The sequence below is a fragment of the Strix aluco genome, chromosome 13 (assembly GCF_031877795.1).
Source record: "Strix aluco isolate bStrAlu1 chromosome 13, bStrAlu1.hap1, whole genome shotgun sequence".
In the NCBI taxonomy this organism is placed as follows: Eukaryota; Metazoa; Chordata; class Aves; order Strigiformes; family Strigidae; genus Strix; species Strix aluco.
The window spans coordinates 7,197,436-7,218,349 of NC_133943.1; the positions used below are offsets into that span (position 1 = coordinate 7,197,436).

General features: G+C 43.3%; 1 protein-coding gene across 2 annotated transcripts in view; it reads right to left on the reverse strand.

Annotated features, from left to right (window-relative positions):
* Window positions 1–20,914, reverse strand: part of GLRA1 (glycine receptor alpha 1) — a 39,034-nt gene that overhangs the window by 13,892 nt on the left and 4,228 nt on the right. Inside the window, exons 2-3 of one of the 2 annotated variants that reach the window (XM_074838313.1) lie at window positions 8,906–9,036; window positions 5,945–6,012 (exon numbers count right to left, since the gene is read on the reverse strand). In XM_074838313.1, the coding sequence (XP_074694414.1) occupies window positions 5,945–6,012; window positions 8,906–9,036 (199 nt within the window). Of the gene's footprint in view, window positions 1–5,944; window positions 6,013–8,905; window positions 9,037–20,914 lie in introns of those variants that run through there. The other variant, XM_074838314.1, reaches the window with a different exon arrangement.

Genomic DNA, 20,914 nt, shown 5'->3' on the forward strand with positions numbered 1-20,914 from the left:
AATTCTCTGGCTTTGCCATTTTACGGCATTAGTATTTCACCTATCTGCGTGTGTGTTTATGAAGATCTTCCTTCTCAAGGGGTTTATTCCACAGTCCTGGCCTGGCCACTGAGAATGGTTCTTTCCTCCCAGATGCCTTTTCCCTTATGACAGACAGCTGTTTTGCACTGCAGTATTGAAGGTGCTAAGCAGCCTTTTAGATTTCTTGTGGCCAGGCTTATTTGAACATAAATGTAAAAACAAGCACTGTGACTGCAAACTGGAGATGGCACTGCCTGAGGAGCCAGCAGAATGCTTGGAGAGCAAATGGGGTATGGCTGTGGCCGTGACATAGGCTAAGATAAGGGTTACAGGATCCTGTGTGTTGAAAGCTTTGTGCTTAGGCATTGCAATCAAGCTGAGGGGTGATGAACCAAACAACATTCCTTCGCTGGCTACCTGGAGATATACAGTGTTTCTCCTGGATGCTGTTGTATGAGATCTTAATTAGCATCACGAAGAAGTCTACAGTTATTCCTAAGTGATGGACAGAACAGACCAATTTCTGATATGAACTTTCAAGCAAAAAAAAAATGTTTTACTGGGGCAGCAAAAAAAATCTCTTTTTCCATATCCTTCTTATCACTTGAGTTCCTCATTTGTGTGCCAATCACATCCAGGCATTGATTATCTTGTGCAGCTTCCTCCCCTGGCTGGCTTGGGAAAGGAGAGCAGCAACTCCATGTCATGAAGGCATTCGGGGGCTTTGTAATTTGGCACAAAGGCATTTTACTCCCAAGGGTGAAATGACACAGGGCAGGAAGAAAATAACTGAAGTGATCAAAGTAGTTCAATTTGATAATGCTGAAATGAAATTCTGCTTAGTGACCTCGCAAGGAGCCAAGGAAATGGAAGATCATTTGAGACCTTTCCTTCCCAAGATACCAGTCTTGGCATCTGATGATGAGTGAGCTGATGAAAGCGGTGACGGGCTGGAGGTAGTGCTGTGAATAAGGGATGGAGTCTGTCAAGAAAGTCAGTAGGTTTCAGCCCCTGATTCAGGGGTTCTGTCAGACTAGCCTCTACACTGAACAGTTTTAGTGAGAGATTTCACTTTGATACGTTTACATTTTGCTGAAGGAACAAAGAGAGTAGAACTCCCTCAGAAGGGGATTCTGTTAGCATGCCTGGACAGCAGAGAACAAGGGGCTTTAATAGCATTGAGTTAATTCTCTAGAAAGGGAATGGACAAACACTTTTAAGGCTACTTGCCCTACAAAGGAGCACTACAACTGACAAATTGCAAAAAAAAAAAAAAAAAAAAAAGCATCTGGAGTTGACCTTGGAAGGGTTAATAAGGGACCTCATTACCTTGCCACAGCTGTAGCCAATTGGCCAATTTGAAGACTAGTGTGAAAGCCACAGCTGGGCCAAGGGGAGGAGGTGCTGTGAATAGTAGCTGAGTGGGAGGTGCTGCTGAGGAGGAAGTCTGTTGCTTGAGGAAGGTAGGCATGTGGTGAGGGATGGGAGTGGTACCCTAGTGTTTAATAGCTGTGGGGTTTTTGTGCTGGAACCTAAGGCAAAGTTTTTCTGGTCTCCCCACAAAAGGAGGGGAAGATATATCTCTCTAGGCCAAGGATGGAGCTGCTAAGGGGTGGACTGTACCCAGTATCCTGAATTTTAAACTTAAGAGCTTAGTAGCGAGGTCTTGTTGTTCAGCTTGAGTTTTGGTTCTTATTTTTGTGTCCTTGTGTTTGAGCTGCATAGTCCCATTTCATGTTTTTTTTTTTTTTTTTATCCCTTCCCTTCTCCGTTTAGTGCAAAGACAAATTCCACCCACATAGATAGCTAAAACACTGTGGGTCTAACATTGAAACTGCAGCAGACTGTGAGATGGTGTGAAAACCTTTTCATTTTGTGTTGTGTGACTTGTTACATGCTTATCATCTCTGTGGGACTGATGGTTGGCTTTAAGAATGACTGACTGGAGAAAACTGAGCTCAAAGCCTAGCCTTTGCTACAGGCTTTGTGTACTGATACTTACATCTTTCACTGATCTTGGGGTGAGTGAACCCAATATTAAATGTGAGATCCATATACTTAATCAGTCATATTTGCTATCTACTGCACTGTGGCTTGTGAGGCTGGAGTGAATCGCTTAGTCTGTTTTGCAGGATGGTTTGTTGTCTCATTGGAAATCTCATATATAGATGTCTCTGAACAAGTATTTAACATTTGGACAGTTAGAGCCTCCAGCTTCTCCTGTCTTGAGAACATGCTGGGAGACCAATTGTGGCTGTGTTGCAGCTGGCTGGAAGGTCACATCTGGTTTGCTCTTTTCAGATGGGATAGCTATGTCATGAAAGCAACAAAAACAAATTTGCATATATACACCCTCTCTAGGGGACCCTGTGCTGGCTGTTTTGTGGGTTTTCTTTCTTTTATACTCTCTTATTTGTTGTGTGTGGGTCCTTTTTAAAACATGAGACTGTGAGGGGGGTTATCTTGAGCATTGACTCCAGCTCCTAGCAACTCTAGGTGATGATATAAAAAAATATTCCTCCTTCTTCATGTGCCTTCACTGTATACAAAATGCTCCCAACTGCCTAAGCCAGTGAAAGAGCTGTAAAACTGCAGCTTCCATTGGAAGAGAGATCAAGGGCATAATTTAATTCCAAGTTTGCTGTTATAGCAGGAAATCTGCTAGATGAAATGCTCAGATAATCCTGCCAATTGTCTTGTGCTACAAAGAAAAGCTGAAGCTGGTGCAGTTCATTCACTTAAAAACAAGACCCTGTTCCTTAAGTGCTTGACTTCTGTTTTGTTTTGAATGAAGAATTTGTAGCTTTGCTATAGGTTTCTTACTCTGGTATGGCTGGGAGGAAGGTGTTTATGCTTTTGAAGATCAAACAGGGATTTAACAGTTTGTGGTTGGGGGTTGGGGTTGTTTGGTTGTTTTTAATAAAAATAAGTGGATAGAGTGGATGGATCTTGCATTTGTCCTCCACAGTCCCTTGCTGTTGGATGCACTATTGCAGTAATGCTTTGGGACAGAAGGAGGCTGCCTATGCTTCTCTGGCTGTTGTACTTGGTAATATCTTTCCCCTTGAAGCACTTGTTGGGTTCACAGGGATGTGTTCCCAGTCACTGGTTCCCTTGTCCTTAGAGCTGATTGCAAGTGAGGCTGATGGATATAAGCTATGAGCTGCAATGTCCAATCAATTATGTGCAGCACTAGAGGCTTTTATGTTGGGTCTCCAGTTCTGCAGGATGCTTAAAGCTTACTTCCTTTACTCTAAGTCAGTTCTGCTTTGGGGAATTCAGTTTGGTGGATGACTTTGTTGTTTGGTGTTTTTTTTTTTTTTTTTTTTTTTCTTTTTAAATTCCTTCTATCCTTGCAGCAGTTTTTAGGACTCCGGTTCTTGCCTTGTTCATTTTGAATCTTTGTGGGGCAGATATTGGCTTTCTTCCTGCTCTGGGAAGTCTGTGCCTTCTATTGGCCCCAACTCATTATCCTCCCTTCTGAGGTTTGTAGACCCAAGTGGCTGCATTAAATGCCTGTGTGTTCTATTTTCCTGTATTTTCTCCTCTTCCTCTACCTTCCATGATGGCTCAAGCTGTAAGTGAGCATTCACCTTCAATTTCTCTAATCCTCTGCATGGTGACCTCAAGGTTTATGCTAATTTGTGAGATTCAGGCACTGTGAATGTATATGGTAGTGGTGGAATATTTTGTAGGAGCTAACAGCCCCACTATGGAGATATTCCAAAGCCGCCTTTAATTGCATGTGTGGTATCTATAAAGAGCTGGGACTTTTACTTCAGGTAGTAGTACAATAGTAACTAAATGTAAGATGATGTAGTACTCAAAACCTGAACCTGGCCTAGGTTGCCTAATGATTGAGGTTTAAACCATAATGTTGTTCGTTCTTTATTGGCCAGTGAAGCAGCTGGGGGAGTGTTACCATCATCAGTTCCAGGGGTCAATGATAGACTACTGCTTTCCTTATGGCAAAACGTTGAATTGCGCCTCTCTCCCCTGAAAGCTTTCCCCCCACCCCAACTATTTGATCACTTGTTTGAATTCAAAGTAGTCAGGCCAGTTTCAAAATTCTTTCATGATAGGACCTTCTGCCCTTCCTAGAAACTGTGGTGGGGAGCTGACGCTGCCTATTTGACCTGCTGCATCATCGAACAGTGGGGAGAGACTGGCTTCTCTGCAGAGTAAATCCCAGGTTAGAAAATCTCAGAGGCTGCTCTAACTTGCTGAGCTCTCATTTTCAGCTGTTTCGGTACCTGTGTTGCTTGTGTTCTTGTCAGTGTTTACAAGCAGAATTGCTGTCCCCAAAGAGGTGCATTATATTAGGTTGTGTGCAATGCTGTGTCAGCGTGACATCTGGACTAGCTTGTCAGAGCTGACTTGGGTATTTCTAGACAAAGGAATGTGCCCAGAGGGTGTTCTTGGGTTCCCATGGGAATTCTTTCTATGGAAGATCGAGTGTGAAATGAGTGGCATCTGGAGAGGATAGCAAGTCCCTGCAGCATATCTTGGAGGTGAACTACATCTCTCTCTCTCTCATACTAGTCTATGCTAATTTTATGGAGCATCCTGCTTACAGGATCCTGTGGCGTCTTTGTACAACTGCTCCAATGCATCTCACAATGTAGGACAGATATATTGAAAAACATGTCGTCGTAATGTGCTCTGTACATTGCACAGGGATCCCTTGTGGGCCTGCCCCTCTCCCTTGAACTCTGGATTGTCTCTGCTAGATTGTGTAGGAACAGAGTATTTATTGCCTGTAACACCAAAGGAGGTATCCAATAAAATAACACATTAGGAACAGATGTGTATTTTGGTTCTAGTTCTTTCTCTTTTGCTTTATATACAGATGAATCTATGAATACACTTCTCACCTATGAACTCTGACAAATTCTGCAATCTTACTATGAAATGTTTTTCTTTGTTCTTGGACAGAGTAACAGCTTTTTTTTTTTTTCTACTACTGGAACTGAACTGCCTCCAACCCCAAATATTTCCAGAAGAATGGTATAATGTCAGAAGAGATTTATAATCCCAGGTATACAGCTGTTTGTCTCCTCTGACAGCGGTGTGCCTGACAAGTAACTTGAACAAGTCAAGGCGTGTGATCTATATGTAAAGCCTATAACATCCTGCCTGAACGCACAAAACGCCTGAAGCTGGAGTTTTGCATTCTTAATTCAAAATCTTTCTAGAAAAAGAATTACCAAAGAGTAATTAAACACCATCTTTCTGGATTATCTTTAATTAGCACAGAGGTAAGGCACTGTACCTCCAGAGTTTTCCTTTGCTGTTCACTGATTATGTCACAACCAATCTTTAATAGTTTTCAGATGGAGCAATTATCTCCTGTTCTAGTGATCCTCTGCTCCTAGTGTCTTGCCAATTAGATACAGCCTTTAGCCAGGTTCACTAAGTTTGTCTGAAGGGAGCTTTAGAACATTTTATTAAAAATCATTGTCCAACAGAAATATGTCTCCAAGAAAATAATCACCTGGTGATTCTCTTATCTTTGGGAATCTGAAATCTGGTGCAGACTGAATTTGAGTTCAGCTGATTTCCCGTCACTTAAAGTGTTGATTCAAACTTCTGGATTTATATGCACTTAAACACAAAGTACTTGCAATTGTCTCTGAGATTGGAGTCTTAGGCAAGTCTTCAGAAAAGACTTTGTTTCCTTTTCTGACCCTTACACTTTGCCTGTATAGTGCTTTCATAGAGATACAGATAGAGACTGTGTGATCACACTACATGCGGTGTGAGTCTTGGGTGTTGACCATTAATTTACTGAAATGTTATGTAAACTTGGGAACATGGAGACAGTATTTTCCTCTGGTCATACTAAAGAGGAGGGTGATGCATTGCTGGGAGTGCAATGAGGCTGAGCCAGTAGCTGAGCAGCTGTGCTGTGATTTTTACTTACCATAGTCGTTTCTGCAATCGAACCAAAGCTGTTGATGAAAATGTTGCAGCTGACATTCACTGGTGGGCCTGCATGACAAATACAGATTGGAACAGCAGTTCACTGTGTGGTTATAAGACAAAGTATTTCCACTCTGTAGTGTTAAAACCTATTGTGGGAACAGGGTGACTGAGGGGTGAGTATGGGGGGGATAAAGGTCTGGATGACCCGGCTTAGTTTAGTCTTGGTTCTGATGCCTGTTTAACATCAGACAAAGCTCTTGCTTTGCCTCTGTTCCCCTGTTTGAGGGAGTGTTTATATATCTCTTCTGTGAGCTGTTTTGATGAAAAGGAATGGATCACAGCCAGGCAGGACAGCTTTCTAGATATCTCAGCACTGCTGTATGGGTGGCAAGCTCACCTTGAACATGATAGGAATGTATCCCAGAAAAGAGCTAAGAGACTATTGCCAGGCCCTCTTGTTTAAAGCTCTATACTTTTAAAATACTCACTTAAAGCATCTAGATGTTTCTGAACTAGGACCATGTTCCCTATGGAGTGCAGCAGAGTGTGCTGTAGGGATCAGGGTGGGTAAAGGAGCAAGTACCCATGTGATAATGGTGATGTCTGCTGAGGCTCACAGCCAGATAGGAGACTTTAGGGGTCTGCCAGCAGAAATTCTCCGGCTGTTCTGTTTCGGGAGAGGGTGCTCCCAGACTTTGGGCCATGCCTCTCCTGGGCTTTATTTGTTTTCAGAATGAAGCTTTGCTTAGCCTGCTCATATTAGAGAAGTTAAGGGGTCATCAGAGGAGAGTAGTGAGGATTAAGGGCTTAAAAGATTGTGGTTAGAGGGCACAGGGGTTGGTCTCTTCATGTGGTACTGGTGCCCAAAGGTATCAGTATGACTGGAAGTGAATTGCAACATTGCCTGGCAAATCTGAGGTGGAAATGTTGCATTTGCACTGAGGGAGATGCCAGGAGCTGCAGTTCAGCACAAAGCTGAAGAACATTTTGGAACCAGAGCCATACCTTGTGGCTGGCAAACCAGTGGCTTGCCCACATATACTGAATTGACCTCCTGGATGACTGCATGAGCTCATGACTGACACGCATGGAGGATTTTGGCCCTCCTTTTCCTGATCCTTTGCTGATGTGAAGCTGAGTGTGGGATGAGCTTGGCCCAGTACATGTGAAGAAGACTCTCTTCTTGGGGCAGTCCAGCTCTCGTTGATGCACTGCTCTTCCCACTGTATCCAAGAGCATCTGTGAGCACTCTGCAGGATTTTGGGTATTTTAGCTTGTGTGAGGCTCTAGAAACTTCCCTGCCTAGTGCTGAAACGTGCCACCCCTGCAGTGGGATGCAGCTGTGAAGGAATGTAGTTTTCCAGCAGTAGGGTTAAGGGTACAGCCTGGGTGAGAGGTCCCTTGTCCCACACCTGTTGGGTTCAGTTCTGTCCCTGCACGAGTTACTGACTTCATCCTCCAACTTAAACCAAAGCCCAAATGCTTATTCCTTGTTCTCAGAATTTGAATCCACAGCTAAGTCCAGACTTTACAGCATTTATGGAAAAGCTGCAATCTTATTTTTGTTAATCTTGCCCTCCCCAAAAATCAATCTGATACGGATCTTTGGTATTATTTTAATTTAGATCTAACCCATTAAAATGCCCTTATGAGTTACTGCAGTTAATTTAAATGACATGCTTTGAGAGCTACAACCCCAAGCTCTGTAAAACACCTCCTATGCCTCCCATATAAATTGAGGCCTGATTTATGTGGGAGGCTAAGCCAGCAAAACTGCCCTGTGGGGAAGGTGTAGTTCATTGAAATAAAACTGAAATTAAATTATCTCAAATAAAAATGCAATACAGCTGCCTTCAGCAGGAAGATAATGTATACATTTCATTAAATATTAAAGTTTAATTTCTTTTGTGTGTGTGCATAATTTAGTGGTAGGCAGGTTTACAGGGTGTTTTTTTAACTCTTTGGTTTGGATAAAAACAGCAGTGTTCTCTGTTGCCTAGCTGATTTCTAGGACATAAGCTTTCCACCTGTATTTGGGTTTAAAAGCCCAAATAGAGCTTATTGTTTGAAGCTGGATGGCAGGTGCTGTCACTGTGATTAATGGGTCCTGGGAGTCCTCTGTTAGCATTGCCAGTGACTTGGGGGAGGAGGAATTGGTAGTAGGAAACAAAAGAAGTGAATGAAATGAGCATTGAAGAGGGCTGGACAGTGGCTGAGAGGGGCAGGTACTGCTTTATCTCTGGGTGTGATTCAAGGGCAAATAGCTCTGGGAAAGTGAGCTCAGTTAAAAGGAAAAGCAAACAAAAAAACCTAACCCCCACCCTTGTTAGAAGAGGTGTTTCGAGAAGCATAAGGGTTCTGTTGCCTCTCCCAAGGCCTGGTCCAATGCTGCTTGGCTGCCAGTGAGTATAGGATGAACTGGGGAAATTGGGTATGAAATGCAGCTGTGATGGAGCTGTGCTGGGCACTAGCTTAAGAGCCCCTTTACTATGGGGAACAGTGATGGGGCAGAGCTGCCCCTGGCATCTTGCTGAATTCCTCTGGAGCTGATGGGAGAGACTCCTCTCGGCTTCAGCGGGTGCCGGGGGGAGCGTTGCCCACTATTAGAAGGTGCTGTGGGCAGTGACTTAAGGGGAAAGTTGAAGTGGTTTCTCCTGATCTGGAAGATGTTCAGCTTCTGCCAGTCACTGTTTGGTTTGGCAGGATCACTGATCCTTATATTGAAGCCTTTCCTGTATGTAAAGTTGTTACAAGGTTGTTCCCATTCTGAGTGGAAGTCGGATACCTTTCCAGACATCTGCAAGGGATCCATGTGTCAAACCTCTCATCATTATAGATATTTCATATGGACATAAAGATTGTTCATATTTCATATACGGTTAGGGAGGCATTCATGAGGATTGCATGCAGTTTTCAGTCCCAAAATGAAGCAAAACCACAAAGTAGAGTTTTTGCATACCTTTAAAATTTGGCCTGATCCTGGCATCATACCCCGAAGTTCGCCCCATCAACTTATCCAAGAAATCGGAAGGAGACATGGGTTTGGGGGCAGATCGTGCTGCTGCTTCAGCTTCTTTGGAGGCTGCCAGGCTGTGTGAGTAGAAGGAAAGAGGAGGTTTTAGTGTACATCCCACACTGGGGAGGGTTTGGGGTCCAGACATGGAGCGATCAGCATCTCATTCCTGTTGCAAGGCAGGATGGGTACCCATGTGAATTTCTAATAGGGCTGGTCTCTCCTAATTTGTTTACCCAGCCCAAACATCTCTGAATACAGCATCCCAGCTGCCACCGAAGTAGAAGTGAGACGATGAGTGGAGAAAATCCTTTTGTGAGTTTAGGTACAGCTCCTTGGCACGCCACTAAATTACAAATGTGAACTCTGGCACTGAGCTCTACAGGTAAAATATACTCTGAGATTAGCCTTGGGCAGCAATTACTGCTTAATTACATGGCAAATAATAAAGAGCATATCTGGTACTCTGACAGTTTAATTTTCCAAAAGGCAGGTAGATCAGAGCAATCTGGAATTTGAGGCTTAAATGAGTGTCATGTGATTGTATAACTCCTGCAGAGCCTTTGCGACCGCAGGAGGTAGATGCATTTTTACTTCCTGCTTGCTGGTCAGTCCAGCATTGGCTATTGGTACCTGCAATGCAGGGGTCTGAGTTCGATACAGAAACACAGTCTCTGGACTGGGAGGTGTCTGGAGTGTGATCCTGAAATGATACACATGTTGGGTTGAGGATGAAAGGAAATGAAATCTTTTTGGGACCTGTATGGTTTCTGGGGCAGAAAGAGTGAAATTACTAATTTATCTGTAGAAGATGAAAATCTAAGGTTGGCAATGTGCCTTTTGACTCTGTGGGAGTGCGCAAGATCTGCAAGGTGATGATTTGGGCTTAGGAAGTCTCTGTTGTTGCCATCTACACAGAAACAAGTGGCCCCTGGTATGAGGTGCTCATTCTCAACTTTGCAGGAAGGTTTGATTTTTCAAGACAGGAATAGACATTATTCAGTTCCTTCCCTATGGTTATATGGCTTCTACTTGAACACAGATCTGTTCCCAGGCTGAAAGTGAGGTGTAAAACTGCCTAGATTAGAGGGGAAAAAAACAGTGTTGTGTCCCCCCCCCCCCGCCCCCGAAAACCCCAAACCACATAGGTGACATGCAATGTGCTTAGGGCAAGAGCTGTCTCTGCCTGGAGGTTCAGATGCTTGATGCTGGTTAAAGCCTACAGGCAGTATTGAAATGCAAATATATAATAAGTCAAAGAAAGCTGCTCAGGAGGAAGTAAGGCTTATTGCTTCACCTTTTGCAAAACTCCTGAATTCAAAGTACAAAGGCTCTGTGGGAACAGTGGGAAGCCACTGTGTCAGAGCACCTGAGAGGTCAAAGCATGTTTACAGCAGGCACAAGATATTTAGCTATGTATGTCCTCACAAATGGCACCATGGAGTCCTCTTGCAGCATGAGGACCTCACTTTGGGAAGTTCTTCATCTCTTGTCTCAAGAGACTCTGCAGTAGACAAAACTGCTGTCTTTCAGAAGAGGAGTGCTAAGTACTGACAAGATCTATCAGGAAGAATTTAGAGATGGTTATTATGCATGGTGTTAATGTGACCCTGCCCGCAAAGACCTGCTCAGACAATGCAAGTTTGAGCTGAGACCTCAGACATAAATGTTATCCAGATGAGGCCTTGACAAGAGCATTTTGAACCACCAAGTTCTCCAGGACTTTAAAAATGGATGCGATTCAAAAAAGGTCTTGGGTGCCATAATTTCAAAATCGGTCTATAGTAACCTGTATTGCGTTGACTCTCTTTTCCAGGGTTAGAAGTGATGTCTTGCCAAGCCCTGGTTTTCAATCCTGCAAACTCACAGCTGCAGTCTGGCTTCTTTTGCAAGCTGCAACTGTATTAGGGTTCTCTGACTACTAGATTTTTAACTGTTAAATATTGTTTCATTTCTGCAGTAAAGAGGGGAGATAACCAGTTCACTTCCAGTGAGTCTAAAGCTAGGATTTCATTCACCCTTCATATATTCACAGTCCACTCCCACAGCAGACCTTATCTGAACTGGCTGATGCAGACTCATGCTTGGATGTGATCTGACAAGGTGTGAATTTAGATTTTACTTTAACCATGTGACATTTCTTGTCTTGTCCCTGTCTCTGCTCTAAGGAACTATGCAAAGCCAAACCAGTGTGTTTCAGGGGTAAATGGCGTTGTGGAATGGGTGATGTTCTTTAATTATTTTTTTTTTTAGAAGGAAAACAACAGGGTGCAATTGATTTGCAAACGCAGAAGAAGAAAGCTTGGAGTGGGAGGACAATCAATACTGGGCTCAACTATTGCATTCCAATAGAGTGTCTGCATGGCAATGAGTCGAGAGAAGATTTCAATTAAGAAACAAATGACTTGGTAACCAAAGACTCCTGCCACTTCAGCAACAAGATGCCAGATAGTGCAATAGAGTGATTTCTTCTCATTAACTGTAGACTTGAAGTATATGGAAGTGGAAAAGTGGGGGGCAGGAGGGAAGAGACAATACAAATCTAATAAGCTTAAAGTGCAAAAAGATAATTAGAAACTGCAATTCCCCTGGCATTTATTTTAAAAAATGAGGTGAAAAAGCCCAGAAATCAGTGTTTGCCTTTCCTGTAAACTCAGTGTGAAAATCTGTTCTGAACATGTTCGCTCCACTTCCAATGAGTGAGTCTGCTGGTATTCCTTGGGTGCCATTTTCTGATTCTTTCTGCATCAAAGTTGCAAGTAAATTAATTTCATGGGCTTAGTTCCTACATGGAAGTATGTATTTAGATGAATGAATCCCACAAGCATCTGGGAGAGGGCCACCCTCTCACAGCCCTGCTGCTTTCTGCAGCTTCATGTCCATCCCTGTGAGTGGTTTCTCTGAGCACCTTTTGGATGTGCTAAAACTGTCAAACATCATCTCGTGCCTCCTGGTGTGTGTTTTAGGAGCTCTGTTTGACTGCTGCGTTGTTACCCAAATGACCTAGGAATGATGAGTTCTGAGTTTCTTCCAGTTTCTGTTTGGTTACTAAATGTTTTGTTAAAACTTCTGCCCCTAGATTTAACAAGAAAAGGCAAGAAAGCAGGGGATGATGGAATAGCAAAGCTTTTCTGACAACAGGCTCTATGGGCATCAGGCAGATGTGTCTGCTCTCTAGCTCAGAAGCTATAGTAGAAAACACCACTGGGAGCTACAGAGGGGCCGTCCCACCCCACCATGCTTTGGAGGGATGGGTTGCATCTAACATAACTCTGGGGTGTTCATTCTGGTTGTGACAATTGAGCTTTGATATGGCAGTTTATCTCAGCGCTCAAAAAAGCTATCAGCTTTTTCTATTGTCTTCCAGGTGTGTTTTGACCAGTGCTGTGTGTGCTGCCTTGAGAGCTTTCTGGGATTTTCTTCATTCCTTAGTTCTTACAGAAGCAACCTTGAAAGTCCCATAGGTACTGTTCATCTCCTGGTCCAGCAGAGACAAGGAGAGGGAAACTGCCAAGTGATTTGAAAATTATTGACAGTAGAAGAGAAATGGATATTTAGGTGGGTTGTTGTGTGGTTCAGAGGAAAAAAAAATTATTCTATGAATAAACAAAAGGAGGCAAAACACGTAACAGAACCACTGAGGATGTAGTTGACATTGGTGCAAGAGTGTTGTCTGAGCTGAGAGCGTCTTGGTGCATTTTAATAGCAGCCAGACAGCAGCTTATCTTATTTACGCCGGTGTAATCCCTAGTGCATCTGGCTGAGGAAGTGACATCGGGCAATCATCACAGCAACAACAATGGAAGGGATCCCTTCAAAGGGTCGATGAACCAGCATAATCTTTTGTGATATTAATGCTGGCATGTGAGCAGACATCACCAAGCCCCTGGCAGGTCCAGCCCGCTAGCAGGCACGTGAAAGTGAAAGCTGGTGGAGATGAACCGCCCAACTGCTCAGGGTTGCGTTCCTTAAAACAGAGCAGTCAGGCTTTGCAGGATACCTATTACTGTTTTCTCCCAGCCTATACAGGCACTGTTTGCTCTGTCGGCATTATTTTGATTCAGCTAAACAGATGATATATTCTTATAAAGAGTTATTTGGTTTAGAAAGTGGCTCTTCTGCAGTCTGGATGTGTCAGTTTGCTTGGTTCCTGGCTCCCCAGTTGGCTGTTTTCTCCTTCTCCCCCCTTTGTATGGCCCTTTTGTAATATTTTCATGCTTTTTTTTTTTTTTCGGCTGTGCCCATAGTTGTCCATGTAATTAAGTCCAACATCACAAACTGCCCTATTCTGGTTGAATGCTGATACTGAGAATTACTGATTTTATTATTTTTTTTTTCCAAAGAGGAATGATGAAGGAATTTAATTAGCATGGGGCTTGTATTCCCCTGTCAAATAATTTAATCGTTAGTCATTAATTCTGACGGTAAAACATAATGTCTGGCAGCAGAAACATAAACTGTTGCAAAACCAGTGTTTGCAGAGGAAATATATCTCTGCAAAGTGTGGAAGGTTCAGGTCCCTGTGAAGGCAAACTGGTGCAACACCAATGGCTCAAGAGAACAGCACTGGGTTCATTCCTCTGGTTGGGCACTCTGTGGGCTGGGGAAATAGAAGATACCTGATCACTTTTCCTAGTTCAGTGCTGCTCAGCAAAGGTTTCTGAAGTGGGTGGTTTGTTTGTTTGTTTATTTTTGAAACACAATGCAAGCCAGAAAGCTTGGCAGGGATGTGTTGGGAGTAGCGTTCAGGTGAGCTGGCGCTCACATTTGTCCTTCAAATGTGATGTTTTCTGTAAGCAGGTATCCCAGGGGAGAGGAACATCCACCAGATCTTTGAGGCAGGCTGAGGTGACCAGTGTAACTGATTCCACTGTTACCTTCAAAGCCAGGCTAGAGCGGTGTGGGGTCTTGGGGACACAGGAGAATTCACCAGCTTGCTTCTACTGGCTGCAGCAGGCTCTGAGATGTGTAGTCACAAAGAGGACACCAGACGGTTGGGCACAGAAAGGCACCGTGTCATCCGTGGTAACTCTTCCCCTGCTCTTCCCAAACCATCTCCCTGGTCCTTGAGACGGTGCCTCTCAGGCACAGAGTCCCCTGAGCAGAGACTGGAGCTCAGCAGAGCCCAGCCTGTATTCAGCCTCTGCTGATGCTGGGGCTGCCTGTCTCCATCTTGTCCTCAGCAGCCAGAGAGAGGGAGGAAGGACAGACAAGAGATTTTCCTGGAGAAAAGGAAAAGGGACAGCCCTAAACGCTGTACCCAGACTGTTATTTCTGACTGCACATCAACATGTTATCTGGAAGAAAATGCTGCCAGACGCTGGCCTGCGAAGGCTTGGCAGAGGCTGCAAGCAGGCTTTTTTTTAATGATTAGATTTACTATCAAAATGAATAGCACAATCAATATTGATATGCAATTCAATTAAAAAGGATGAAACTCATTGTCTGCATGTTTTTCTCTGTCACGTTGTCTGAATTCCTGGCCTACAGTAGTAGAGGTTCACAGGATAAAAGAAGAGTGGAGGTGTGTGGGCAGAAGAGAGCCCCAATGCTTTGTTTTTGTCCCAGCGTGGTGCAGAGTAGAAGGAGCTTTGAGTGCTACAGATGTGCTGATTGTAATCCATGTGGTCATGCTCAACTGCTAGTAATTACAGTCCCTGCAGTATGGACACGGGGTGTGCTACAGGGGTGAATTTACAAATTCTAAGAATCGGGGAAGGAATATAGACTTGTTTTTTTTTCTTAATTCAACGGAGAGGTTATGTGACAGAGGCATGGAGCAGACCTGGATGTTGGGACAGGATAGGAAAATAGTCATGTACAGCAAAACTGGTGAAATATGGAATTCAAGAACATGCAAGAAGGAATTTTACTCTGAGAAAGAAATGGGCAATAAGCCATTACTTATTCCTATTCATGGCAGGAGGAGGGGGATGGGAAAGAAAAGTAGGCTTGCTAAATGTTGCCATCTCTGTCTTGGATGGTTGTGCTCTGTTGCTGTGAGCTGTTTAAACCAATTCTAGCTTTTGCACCAGAAGTAGCTGCATTGCAGTAGTCGCAGGAAATAATCAGTTAAAGTTTTAACCCAAAGAATCCCAAAACACTCTCAAAGGTCCTGCACAACAGTTACCATGGGACCCTGTGGCTGTACAGGAGGAGAGGAGCTGGGAGGTACTTTTCCATGAGTCTTGGGGAATTAACCCTCTGTGATCATTCCCATCCAGGGAAAGCTGCAACAACTTTACTAGAGTAAGAAAAATCTTTTCTTCAGACTGCAGCATTCTGATGTCTCTGTGCTCCACCACCACATTCCTGCAGCTCGTGGCTCCTGTGCCATATGGCAAAACACCCTGTCCAGAACTATAAAACATCCCAATTACACTGATTAACTCTATGGAAAGACACCAGCACTTGCCACAATTGCTGATGCTGCCTGGATGGAGAAATAATAAATGACTAGACAATTGACTGGAGGGCTAAGGGAAAAATCTGCATGTTGTATATAGCTGAGATGGGAAGTACACAGGGAGACCAAAAAATTGCATGGGAATAGCGCTCGGTTGCATGCAGGATCCCTGCTCTTAAAAGGACTGTTTCTGGAACTCTCATATGTTGCATGGTCACTCTTGCTTATCGCATATTAAAAAAAAATCAAATGTGTGTGTTAAATTCAGTTTTGAGCCACATGCATTTTCTCTAGTGACATTTTCAAGTAACGCCTCTTCCAGAAGCATCTACAGCTCTTGGAGCACAAGCAGTGACTTTCTGGAGATGTATGATCCTAAGACACCGAGACAGGCTTGAAAACATAAACAACAGAGAAGCACAAGTCAATGCTCAGGTTCTAATCACTTGTGAAATAAATCCAGAAAACACCAGCATTGACTTTTACATGTGCGTATACTGAAGGGTTTAAAAAAAGTAGTTATAATTGGATTTTTCATTGAAAAAAAGGGGAAAAAATATCCCTTCAGAGACAAAAGCATGTGTCTAGCTTCACACACACTGAATATTCTCTTTAAAGTCAGGGGGGCTAGTCAGATATCTTAGTTATGCATAAACAGCCTTCCTGAATGCAGTAAATAAAGGGGGAAAATGTCTTTACAAGACAAGGCTTCACATTCTAGGTAACAATATTCTCTCCACTGATGTGCTTGATATAGTGTTTGGATGGAGAGCTGTGGTGGGAACCTCAATTGACGTCAGAAGGTTTTAGATCACAGACCAGACAAGTGTCAGAGAATTACGAGAAATTGTGGATGCTCTTCTATCTATAGCTCTGCAGTCGCACTATCTGTGGCGTTTTCATCAGTTCAAATGGCTTGCTACAGCAGCTTTTTAAAAATTAGTTTTAGTTTAAGGATTTATGCTGCTCGTTAAGATTGAATAAGAATATTGTAACTGATTTTTTTTTTTTGATAAATCAGAGGTAGTATGAATAGAATTCTTTTAAAAGAGATATAACATGCAGTGCAGAGTGGTGGTGAGTTTTATCTTCTGAAACTTTTGGCTACAGATCTTTTAAAAAGGCCTCCTGAGCGTAACCTACCTACAAAATTGTGGGTCTCACAGTAAAACTGGGGCGCTCTGATGTGTGTATTTTGTACTGTGTAAAATGAGTTGCACGATAAGAGAGCTCGTTTTGATATTTTCTGATGGAATTAGTTGTTGCCATTGCAACACCATTACCCTGCTGGAGATGAATGTTACCTCTGTGCTGCCTGTGATTCCTGGTGTAATTTATCAGTTTATTCATGAACTATGATGAAATGTAACTTCTGGAATGAATGGCTAAGCTCTGGGTCTCCTGCCCAGGAGGGCTCTTCTCCTCCCCACCCGGGCTGTCCTCTGGCTTTGGTTTCTTCAGCTGCCTGACAAAACCCCCCATCTATTCAACCCTGGCAGTGCTGCAGGGCCTGCGTTGGTGCAGGAGAGCAGGTTGTGTTTGATGAGGCTTGTGCTTTGTCAGCCATGCTGCTGGGAGATGGTTTCTGAGCCCATAGCTCTGTGTCAGGGTGTGATGGATGGGGCTGGAAGCTGGAGGATGCTTGTGATTCTCAGGCATGTGGGGTGGCAGGAGAGGTGCGACACCCACGTTTTGGTTTGTAAATCAGATCTTGGGAGCTCTGGTGCAGGAAAAAAATTCTTTGTGTGTGTGGATAGGCCAGAAACTATTGCCCTGCTTGGCAGTGCTTCCAGGGGGTGAAAGCACTGGGAGTGAACAAAGAGACAAGATTGTAAACATACCCCACAAAAAGTCACTTTTTTTTGTCCCCAGCCTGTCTTTGCAGTTCATAGAAGATAAGAAAAGGTTGCCTCACCCAGGAACTTAGAGCATCTTGCTTCCCTGCTCCCAACTGTGGTAATACATGCAGTGCATAGATCCTGCTGTAATGGGGAACGGGACCCATCTTGAACAGGGGGTCTTGGCACCAACAAGGACATTTGGAGCTAAGGATTTTTTAAAGGGTGCTGATAACAGCTGACCCTTGTATGCTAGTAGGTTTTATACCTCCTCTACGAAGGGGGAGGAGAGGCCTGTGCTTGGGGCTTTGTACAAAGCATCTTTTTATTTGCATCATCTGAAATAAAAGAAAGCAAAAAAAAAAAAAAATCAAAGGAAATTTGGTACAGGTGAGAAGTCACAAATTTTGTTGGATTTTTCTGCATGATTCCTGTCTCAGCTGCATTTTGCTGCTGAACCAGACGCGTGCGACTGTGGTCTGATCCACCATTGATCCCACCTCTGTTGCTCTTTATTGATTTGTGTGTTTGCTCCAGCCCCACTGGGGCTGGGGGACAGGATCTGCATTCTGGGCGAGTGGTGGCAGGGGCAGGCATCGCTCGCAGGGCAGGCGCGTGAGGGGAGCTGCTCTCGGCAGCTCTCGTCTGAAGGCAGCGTGTGCGATGATTGATTGCACTGCAAGCCCTGCTGTTCCATGCATGCGACACTCCTTGTCTTGGCAACCTCTTGGTAGTTTTTTCCCCTCTTTGCCCACCTTGCAATGAGGCACTGATAAAAACAAGAGAGTTGCCTGGCTGTCTGCTAAGGCATTTGGGTTTTTTTGTCTTTTTCTGTCTGTCGTTCTGCCTAGCGGGTTGTGAGCCACAGTGGAAAGATGAAGGAGAAATCAAAAGGAAAGCAGGTTCAAAAGTGTGTTCTTTTGTTTCACCCTCCCTCTCAAAACTGAAATTTTGTGGGGTTTGGTAAATTAAGATTTCTCCTGCTTTTCTCCACTGGCACTTAGATCCAGCAGAGTTGTATTTACAGGATGCCAACTGTGTCTGTGTACCAGCCAGATGTGGTGCAGTCCCCAAATCAGCAGCTTACCATGGTGCATTATATGGATGAAATAATTGTCTGCATAATGGGGAGTGCTCAGCGCGTGTAAATGACGGGTGCATCTGTCTCTATTTCTGTTCTCTGCAGGCCCTTTCTGTGCTTTAGCCTTACCGAGGGGACAAAAGCTATATTTCTGGTTTGTTTTTTTATTTTCCAGTTTCTGTGCATCAGTCTCTTGAGGTATCCGGAGAGATTTGGGAGCAGCTTGAGGTGTGTACCTGACTTATAGCACCAGTGGGATCAAAGTGTGCAGACCTCCAGGACCAGATTGGCTAGAGCAGATCAGCAGTTTCCCAAGAGGTTAAGGGGACTACATCATTTTTCACCAACTGATCAGTTTGACTAAGAAATACCAATGCAAACCACCTTCCCTCGAGGGAAATGGTTTCTGTTGTCTGGCTTCAAAACCACAAATGTAAATTGTTTAGATACATTGGGGGAAGGGTGAGAGAAACTAAGAAGAGGTGAATTATTATTTTTTTTCCTCTTTAAGGTGAACTGACCTGCTGAATTAGCAATACTTTATTATGCTGAGTGCAATGAATCTGGGCTGTGCAAGTAGGTCTAGAAGTCAGGAGCCAGACAGCCTGGTGTTGAGTTGTCTGGTCATAGCTGCTAACAAACCTTCCACTGGAGCAGCAGGAGGAATTCCTGTTTCTCTCCTTCCTTTTTGCTTCTTTTATCCCAAGTTTTTTGCTTTGTTTCCAAATGGAAATTACCAAAACCACTTGGAATGGTGGGGTTTTTTTTGTCAGTCAAAAAAAATTGAATCATACCATGGTGGGGAGAGTATGCTGGAATGATATTTTTAGTGTGTGAAAGAATGTGATGAGCCATTTTTCTTGAAAAGTGTGAGGTACACAAGTGTAATCATTCTTTGTAAGCATAGAAATCATTGTGTTCTTGCTGATAAATAAGGGTCAGTAGAAAGTATATAAGGTAACGATAGCAAGAGGCTAGTTTACTGGAAATAGTGAAACCCTGACTTAATGTGCCACAACAGTGAGAGCTGATACAGGCAAATAAAAGTGAAAGAAGCCAAAATGCATTATCAGCCTATCTGTTGTCTGAATACTAGTCACTTTGGGATTCTCAGAAAAGCTCCGGGTTATAGAAAATGAGCAAGCAAAACTCGCTGAATAGATTTCGATGATTTGACATATTTAAATGTTGTGGGTTTGATTTGGATATTGTGATTTTAAAACATGATTTATTTTTTTAAAACACTTGTCTCTCATCAGTACCTAAATAGCAATTACATTCATTAGGTGGTCTGGCATCTTGTTCTCAATACTGAAATTTGGAGAGCTCTTTTAACCTGCGTGCTAGGATGAAATGAGAACAGGCTTCTCTGCTGGTTTTCTATCACAGATGAATGATCACTGGGATAATAAAGTAATTTAATTTTGGACATTGATTAACATCTTAATTCAGATGTTGGAATCCTTTTCTATCCAGGTCAGCTCATGAGGATTTGGTGAGATGAATTTCATAAGCTGACAAGGAAAGTGTTTGCTCAAGACCAGAGGAACTGCAGTGGGCTGTTGCTTACAACTGCTTTCCTTTTTGACTTGAATCACTTGGTCAGTAGGAGAATGAGCTTCTTGGCTTTCAGTCTGTGCTATTATATCTGAGACACTTGAGTCAGAGGGCCCTTTGCTGACTTGTTTCATACATAAGGGTCTCCAACACCTCCTTCACTGGAGAAGAGGAATAAGTGGGGACCAAATTCCCATGCCTAAATTCTTGTTCTTGAAATCTCTGTAGATAAATCATATGATCTAATGCTCTTACATGTAAGGACAGGATCCTATGATTCCCTCCACATATTGATCTCTTTCCAGAAGCAGCTTCCTTCAGGTATTTGAACAGTAAATACGTGTCCTGCCAATGGGGCTTGCTGCAATATAGGGTAACGTTCAGTGGGAGTCAAGGTGGACAGCTAGTCTATATTAGCTAAAACCTGTGCAGCACCAGTGCCTCAGAGACAAAGGATATTTTATTAGTGCATGTGAGAAACAGCAACGTTTTCTGTAATGTTTTTGTTAACCACAGTGATTATCTATGGTTTTCCTGCTCCTTGCAGCCAACATAACGGGGGGTGAGGGGGGAAATGGGTTTTGCCCAGACATTTGTGAAGCATTTCTTTTGTTCTGATCTATCCAAAGAACAGCTCTGGAGTAGTTTAAGGCAGCTGTTTAGAGATGAAGGTTAAGATTAGACTGTGTTAGAAAATGTTTTGCATGCTTTATGTTGATTTGTCTTAATTGCCTACAATGCAAGTGAATTGTTACAGATGGATGGAAGTGTGTATCAAAGTCCCTGCAAAAGGCAGGGTCTCAAACATTTTTGTGCTTCTACTGGGATGATACCAAATTAATCTTCCTTTGTGGAATGATTTATAAGGGTTTCTAGGTAGAACTGTCTACCTCATCACACTTTCAAATATTGAATACGTAACCCTTTTAGTAGGGTCTCTAATGGAGCTATTACAGGTTGCAGACCAAAGAAACTAGAGTGTCCTTAGAGCCATCTAGTCCAAGTCTTTGCTAAATCATTTTTATTTTGTGGAGGAGCTGACAGATTCAGTAGAGGCACAACAGGTCATAAGG